At 41.6% G+C, this 8,492-nt stretch overlaps 2 protein-coding genes across 2 annotated transcripts; both read left to right on the plus strand.

Moving 5' to 3' along the window:
• The first annotated feature begins 4 nt into the window (after window positions 1–4).
• On the plus strand, window positions 5–2,861 carry LOC147332966 (melanoregulin). Its single transcript, XM_086289823.1, has 5 exons — window positions 5–608; window positions 714–876; window positions 1,092–1,182; window positions 1,264–1,430; window positions 1,921–2,861. The coding sequence occupies exons 1-5, from the start codon at window positions 511–513 to the stop codon at window positions 2,122–2,124; spliced, it is 723 nt and encodes a 240-aa protein (XP_086145949.1). The 5' UTR covers window positions 5–510; the 3' UTR covers window positions 2,125–2,861.
• Window positions 2,862–6,187: 3,326 nt separating this feature from the next.
• Window positions 6,188–7,969, plus strand: tcap (titin-cap (telethonin)). Its single transcript, XM_086289824.1, has 2 exons — window positions 6,188–6,464; window positions 6,709–7,969. Exons 1-2 carry the CDS (start codon window positions 6,316–6,318, stop codon window positions 7,097–7,099), a joined length of 540 nt encoding a protein of 179 aa, XP_086145950.1. The 5' UTR covers window positions 6,188–6,315; the 3' UTR covers window positions 7,100–7,969.
• The last annotated feature ends 523 nt before the right edge of the window (window positions 7,970–8,492 follow it).

Consider the following 8,492-nt stretch of genomic DNA (forward strand, 5'->3'; position numbering starts at 1 on the left):
TCTTTTTGTTTTGATGAGAGCACAAGCGTCCCACTGCTCTTGTTGTCCTCCATGTAAAGCTGATGAGAAGCATCAGTCCTTGGGCTGCCGTCATCTGCCTGAGCACTTTTCCATCAGGCCAATAATCTGGAGGGAAAACCTCTCATCAATTTGGCGCTCCAGTGAAATCCTGGAAAATGGGAAGCTAAAAACTTGGTAGAGTTTTAGATCTGTGACCTTTATTTTGTAGCTTTTTTCCTACTTGTTCTTATTTATGATGATTTTTATTCGTTCTTTTTATTAGTGGAGGGCTTGAATGTTGTCACAGCTGCTTTTTCCTTTGCCAAAATATAGGTTTTGGCTAAGGTCCGCTTTGTAAAGAATCTCTACAGAGCATCCCACAGGGACTGTGACAGATTCTCCTCTGGCATCCAAGAGGGCGTTCCACTTGTGAAAGAACTGAAACACAACTTCTCTCTGGATTATCTGACATTGTGAACATCCACTACCAGCTGACTCTGTTCTTAATAGATGGGTTCAGCCTTTAACAGGTTCTGCATGCAGTTCTGCTGCTGCTGCTGTGTTGCTGATGATGAAGAAGAAGAAGATGAAAAGCAGCCTTTAGTACCGTAAGATGACACAGACAAGCATATCATGTATATCACGTACAGCCAATGTTTGAATTTGTGTTAACAGCTCGTGTCTCTTCTTGTCTGCGTTGGCTGACCGCACAGTGCGGATCCGTTGGACTATTTTACCCGTGAAGTCCAGAAGCGTCGAGATGAGGAAACAAACCTGTGGAGTGAGCCGGGAGACCCCAGCCATTCGGAGAGACAGGATGACCGGGTGCTCTACTCTCTGCTGCAGGCCAGGCAGAAGACCCGCATGGGCTCCACGGTATGTGGGGCAGGGACTAACAAAAATGTGTTTTTTCAAGGTGGAAAAAATGAAAATCTGACACAAATAGCTTAAAAATAACTGTATAAGTTGCAGTTCAAATTTTACATTTGAAATGCAACATTTTACATTGCACTGTGAGTACTTTTTGGAGGTTATTTGATTATCCGGTTAATTTAAATGCCTTTTGAGGTTATTCTCCTTTTCTTGTCCAGGGCTATCGTCGTCTGAGTGTTGATATCGAGGCCATGAGAGACACACGCAGAGAAGTCAGAGAGAAATGGAAGACAATCCTGGAAAATCTAGGTGGGGCTTGACTGATGAGACATGCTATAGTCTGAGAGATTATTGACAATCCATGCTGAGATTATCTGCCATATTTTCCAGGTTTTATGGCAGAAGCAGACTCTCTGCTGGCTGTGTCTGCTGGGGGCTCACATGACCGCATGCGTAACGCCCCGAGAGCACGTGCCCTCCTTCACACACTTCACTCTGAGACCTCCATCTTCAACAGCAACAAAGAACCACCACCAGAAAGATATCTTTTCATCCTGGTGAGAAAACGGGGCTTGCTGGTGGGAAGTGCACCATCACTGAACTTTGACTTCATACTAAATCAGATTAACTTTGCTATTGCCTTCTGATTAAGGTTTGAAAACAGCCCTGTGAAGTTTAGTTCGAGTCACAAGTAGATAAACTGCATCATTCATGGGCAAATATGATCGATATTATTCTTTAATAGATTGCCAAGGCTGTCCAGCTCTCATTATAGTGTAGATTGTAATGAGTTAAGATGGGTTAAGTGGTTTAGTCCAAATAATATCAGTTTTATTTAAGTTGTAACATCAAAAGAGTAGGAAGCTGCAATTTAATTCGGCTTTTTAAAAAAAAACAAAAAAACTCAGATTTCATTCAGCTTTGTATCATGACAAAGAAAGGTTGGCATATTATGGATACAACAAAAATCCCACCTTTTTTTCTGTCTGTGTTCATATTTGGTTCCGTTCTTTTGCTTCAGCCTGTTGTTTTTCTCCTTCTTTACAGGATCGTCTCCTGTACCTAGACATAGCTGAAGATTTTGTGGCAAAGGCAAAACGCTTCTACCCTCCAAAGGATGACTCTGACGAGGAGACGCCGGGTCTCTCCGTAAACCTGCCGCTGCTGCTGGCCAGGATGGGGGCCATGAACGGAGGAGGGGAAGATGAGGAGGAGCAGAGCGAAAAAGATGATGAAAACTTGAGTGACTGAGCCCAAGATCTATGGGCTGCAGTAATAAGAGACACAAAGCAGGGGGCAGTAGTCATCAACCCTGGAGACCTGGTTGACAGCTTTGCATAGCTCTTATTCAAGTGTTTGTTGCCTCATACAGTGTTGTTGCTGCTTTTTTGGAAGTTCTAGGCTAAAATATTCCCCTCTCTCATTTAGCTTGACTCTTTTTTGTTTAGTCTGGCCGAACTCTAAAAGGAGATTTGCAGATTTTGAAATGAATCCCACGGATGAGTATTAACTGTGTTTTTTCTCTCCACCAAAGAGTGTTATCGGGGTTGTAGGCGGTTCATTGTTCATGTGTTGCGAACCTTCAGGGTAACTATGTTTTTCTGAGCAATGCTTCTTTATAGTTCTGTCCTATGATTATCAGCACTCATTTCATTCAATCATATGATCAGTAAGAATGCGGAATAAATAGCACACCGATCTGATGTCAGACTTTCCTCTAAAGGTTTTACAGGAAAGAGTGTTTGCATGATCACTGCTTTAACTCATTTGAATCTGTATGTGGTTTAAAATATTTGAAGAATAGCAAAAAGAAATGCAATGCGAGTACTGTAAGTTGAATTTTTAAGTTGGTTGTTTGCGTGACTGAGATGGAAGAATGTTTTTCCTGTTCAGCAATTTGCTGAAAATGTGAAAGATTTATACAAGTATGCGATAGTTTGTGTTTTGGTGTGAAGTTACCTTGAAATAAAGTTCCAGCCTAAAGCCTGTTTTATGTAATGCCACATGACTTTCTCATGTCAGGTTGCTTGCTATTCATAAAGTTACATAAATTCAAACGAGTGAACTAGACTCTAATTTTCAATGATATTTAAAATTACGTTCAGTTAAGCGTACTGAGCAATGGAAACTGTGGCATGGGAGCAACAGTCTTTTGAAGTGGAACGTAAGAATCTTCTTCATCTGTCTGTATACTCTCATGTGGCCCGTCAGCTGTGCATCCACGGCTGGCTTGGACTCTGTCCCTGTTCTGAAGCGGCATGTCCAGCGTCTGACCGTCCCAGTGAGACCAGGCCGGGTTGCAAGATGGATGGTGATAATGGTGTTTTGGTAGTCAGCTGTTTGTTATTGTTATGTAAGAGAGAGCAATACACTGTCGAGGGCACATGTTTGAACACGGCACCAGCCCGATGGTACAATGGCGCACAGATCCACAAATAACTGGTAACAACTGAGTTATATGAAGCACAAAAGTTGATACTGTGTGCAGGAATTAATACAAAGCCAGATCCCTTCTTATTATCAAGTATAAGTGTCAGGTTGACCTGTTCCTCTCTCCTCCCAAAGTCATTTTCGTGTTACAAATAAATCCGACTTAAAGTTCCCCTCTCACAATATTTTGCCATATTTACCACCTCCTGACAAGCCTTGGCTTTATCCTGCAATTGCCCTTCTCTTTCTGTTTTCCCACCTACTCCCTATCTCTTTTGCGGTGACAGCTCATTTAAATGTCACTTTGCAGCAGCTGTGGCGGTGCTCTTATGCAACACAAAGTTCTTCCCGGCCGAGCCAGGCCTTGTGCTGGTGGACAGACGAGGACGGTGGGGGGTGATCACTGTGACAGACCTAACCTCATCACTGCTCACCTTTACAAACTATACACACACCCCTGGCTCCATTTGCATAGCATGACTCACCCGAAAACAGCTAGGAAAGGGCTATCTGATGGCCTCTTGGATTTTGGCTTGTGCGTGTACAAATAAATAGACAGCACAAATTTAAATTGTCACTCTGTGTATTACAACTGACTGCTTCACATAAAGTAGCTTCTAATAAGACATGACCTCAACACAGAAGGAGCTTGCATGGTGACTTACTGGGTTTCTGAAATGGCATTCAAGGTTGTCATGGTGTCATAACATGACTGAATCAATGACCCAGGAGATGCTTATCGTTTTCTTTTCTCAGTATGACACTGAGCGACATTTTACATATGTACTGGCAGCCTGCTGGGAGATTGTTGAAAGAAAAGTGAAATATTTTTGGAATTTGCAGGCAAATGGATGTTAGCCTTTAACTGTTGCCTTAAATATGCACGACACGAAGAGTCAGTGGTGAGGAATAGCATTAATTTACCCGAAGTCAAGAAATATACTCAAAGAATCACAAAGTTATGATCATATTTGTTTTTCAGACAATCTGGCACAGTACAGCAAAAACCTTAAAATAAAATAAAAAACCGATTAACACATCAGGCTTCTTTTGCTTGGGATGATTATATTTTATGCTGTGTCTGAGGTATATGATATCTGGTATATGATGATATCAGTACCTGATGTGGATTAGTGAGTCAGAAACGGGAATCGGTAGTAACATCAGACCAGCAGATAACTGTCAGAGGTGAGTGTGTGTGTGTGTTTCACAGCCTGTAACCCGAGTTGATTATGGCCTGCATGGCGCTCTTTCACTGAGGTAATGAATCACTGGAGACTGAGCTCTCACTGCTACTGTGAGACAGCGCAGTGTAATGGCATCTAATGAGGGGGTATGATGTTGTCATGAAGCCTGGCGGGGGTATAAACTTATTCAAAGCTGTATTATGAATAAAAAAAACAGCATGAGAAAAATGACACTGCTATTTGTATGGCTTTTTCACCATTTTTCTCACAACTGACTGTATATAAAAGATGGATGTTGCCACTGTGACATAATGTGGTTTGTGAACTCACATTTTACACCCTCTATAGCTTCCGTGTTATTTTTGTTTTTTGGAGCCAGAGGTGACAATACTTAGGCAAGTGTGTGAAATGCTAATTTGTCAGCTAGCTTGACAAATGCTGTCCTAAAGCATGGACATAATTTTGCATTTCTTTATCCTGGTTCTCATTTTGATGTTTTTTGGCTTCATGTCTAAAATATTGTGGTTAACACAAACTTTAGATAATTTTCCCATGTTGTTATAAATATTTAGTCAGGTATTTGCTTGTTTATCTTACATTATAAGCAAGCAAATTACTCATGAATTTTGATCCAAGAGATGGCGTGTGCTGCCAATCATCAAATTAGACTGCAAAAGTTAGCTTGGTATGGCCACCTTTATTCTTTAACATGAATGCTGGTAGGCAAGCTTTTGTAATTTCTTCAGAAATTCTTCAGTCATCTTTAGAAATACGGGTTTCAATCCATGACTAATAGTGCTCCATTGTGTTTTTCCATATATATATTCTTTTCCTCCATTGGGAGTGTGTTTGGGATCAATGTCATGCTGAAAAACTGAAGCAGTCAAACACTTAACACGCCAGATAGAACTGCATTGTGAATCAAAATCTGAGGGTTGCATCAATCTACTCTGACAAAATCCCCCAAACCATGACAGAGCACAGAGATGAGTCCACTGTCAGAGGCTATAAGATGATCATTTGTAACCTTCGCTAAAGCTTCTTCTGTACTGTAATGAGTTCTGAAACCTGACTGAAACTCTTCAAATAAACCATCCCTCTGCAGATTATCAGTAAGCTGTTTTACATCTACTTTTTCAAGATTTTTTTTAGATGAAAGGAAGGTTGAAGATTGGCTTATAATTAGTTAAAACCGTCGAGTCACGTGATGGATTTTTAAGTAACTGTTTACAAAAAAGAAAAAAGAAAGAACTGGACTGAAAATTAGTGGGTAGTTTCTGGCTCTACAGTGTTGGCTTCGGTTGGCTCTCCTTTGCTGCTTTGTGTATATCATGGCTATAATCTTATTAAGATTCCTCTGCTAAGTCTAAACCATTTGTGTCTGTCTGTGTACATGTTTACATTATTCCATCCATAGTTTCTGTAATATTTCCCCCTCTGTGATCACAGGTGAAGTGGAAAGAGTTGGGCTGAGTGATTACAAGAGCAGGCCCAGCATTCAATTTGAGAATCAGGGGATTTTCAGCCATATTACCCCTGAACCCCACTGCAGGGAAACTTCCAGCTGTCAGGGAATGAGGCACGGAGGACTTGGTGTCAGATGTCCAAGCACACTGATTGTAGAGTGACAACATGAATCTAAAATAGAAACAGAGCATCTATAAAAGCTGTGGACAGTCCTAAGCCTGGACATAGACAGCACTAAGAAGGACAGAGATAGTGGAAGAGTAGAAGTAAAGCCGACTGAAGCATCACTGTTTCCTGTTACCTTAGGACTGATCAACAAGACCCACTCAAGGCGATAAATCTATCTGCACCTGAGAAGATGCCAATCTGTACCGTGCTGGAGAAGAGCAATGGTGTGCTGGTGGGAGCTGAGCTGACCTGCAGTGTGAGGGAAGACAACAAGGCTCAGAGGGAGAGCTATACTGCTGACTGGCACAGCGTTAGTCTCAAGACTCAACCTCAAGACAGGTAGGACCAATGAGATCATGTCTTATTATAGGTAAGACCCTATAATATGATAAGTTGCTTTTAAATGAGAGGAAAACATTCACTAGGCTGTAATTTCAAACTTTTCTTACTCTCATAAAATATGGATGAAGATTGACTTGAAAATTATTCTCATAGTGAAAAGCAGTTAAATGTTAATTGGGAAGGTAAATTACAATAAGGCCCTCAGTAGTTTCTAACTTCAACTTTCCTTTGATGCCCACAGGCAGACCATGAACATGAACGACACTTCTCGTGGGGAGACTCTGTCCCGGCAGTGGCAGGCACGTTCACTGACACAGAAGTGTCCCTCTGGTGTCTTTAGGGTGGGCACAGTGGAAAGAGGGGTCAGGGAGCACCAGTTGCTTCCAAAGAGAAACACCCTCCCCTTGCCCATCTTTACCCCCGCAGAGCTGGGCGTCAGGCTCGGACGTGGAGCGCCACACACATTGGAGGACCTGCAGCCATTTCCCACTCCAGATGGAGTGTGTCCCAGCAAGAGGACGGTGGATGAAATCACCAGAGATCTCCCTCCAGTCAAGCCGACCCTCATGGAGTTTGCCAAAGCACCCAAAGCCCTGGGGCGCTCCATGTCTCAGGAGGCCCAGAGAGGGTGAAAAACAAAAGGACAAAAGAAAAAGATGGGATGCTAGGGAGAGACGAGAAGGATGACAGATGGGAAAGAATATTCAATAAGCAGAGTGTGTCTGGAAACATTATGACAATATGTATATAGATTTACCTCTAGTGACACCTAATACTGTAGAAGTTTAGCACTCTAAATCTCATATCTTGTCATTGTTGGCATTTTATAGTGATTGGTATTAGAAATGGTTATGAGAAGATGTTTGCATTGGGACAGGGAAGCAAGGTGTTCTCTTAGCTGTGCCAAAGCCAATCTCTGCATGTGCTGGCCAGCTGGCCTCGACATATCTGTTAATCGTTCAGCGTGACCTAACATTTATATGCACTGGTGCACCTTAACCATTTCTTTTGCCCTTTCTTTGCGTATCGGAAAGTACAGTCTTCATGGTGTAAATGAAAGTGTTCAGAATAAATAAATAGATGGTAAAGTATAACAAAGGATGGGAAGAGAAGGGAAGAATCAGAGAGGAAATGGAGGGCTGAGGGATCAGGAAACATGCCTTAGAGCTGGTCAGCCTCCAGGACTGCCTGCCAGTCTTTCATCTGTGTGAAGGGTACAGAATGCACTGGCAAGATCAAACGCGTGTGTGTGTCCCTCTCTGTGTGAGTGTTGGCACGTCTAATCACAGTAACTTAGGAAAACCAATAACCTTTTTTTTAATGTGCATTAACTGATCTGCCTTTTTAGTCGAGTGGCAGCTCATATTTATATCTGATAGAGGAACAGATACTGTTATAGCTTAGAATACCTGTGGTCATGTAAATGAATCTGAATTGTGTGCAACAATGCTGTAATATTTTGTTAGACATCTATTATTTTTACTAATAAAAGGTGAACTACTCATCACGTCTCTGTCTTTATGGTTGATGCCTGAAGTGCAACATAAACTTAATTTGATTACATTTTATTTGTGGTACAACATGAAAGAAAATAGCAAATGATTAAAGCCTAATATAGAGTAGATTGTTTTTCCAAGGATTCGGAAGGGACATCAATAGCTCTACAATGACCTGCAGGTTTACCACTATGTAAACCGAACAATATAATAGAATGGATGAAAATGTATTGGTTCCTGAGGTCAGTTGGTTGTGGGTGGAAGAAAGGGAGAAAATAAATATAAATATGCAAATAAATATGCACGCAGCAACCAGAGGTTAGAGCCCAAACCATGACTTGTTCCGGTAACAGAACAAAGGATCACTTGCATTATGAAAACATGCATGCACATGCTCCGTTATGAGACAAAGATGCATAAACAGCTGGGGATCTGTCAACTATAATTTAGATAAGAATGCATTTTCACTGTGCCCTCCACCCTTTAAAACAGACCCCACTTTACGTCCCTCATTTATCTTTCATGTGTT

This window comes from Aulonocara sp. 'chitande type north' Nkhata Bay, linkage group LG4, assembly GCF_057382095.1.
Source record: "Aulonocara sp. 'chitande type north' Nkhata Bay isolate Kocher_YH1m ecotype deep benthic linkage group LG4, A_spYH_male_GT1.1, whole genome shotgun sequence".
NCBI classification, from domain to species: Eukaryota; Metazoa; Chordata; class Actinopteri; order Cichliformes; family Cichlidae; genus Aulonocara; species Aulonocara sp. 'chitande type north' Nkhata Bay.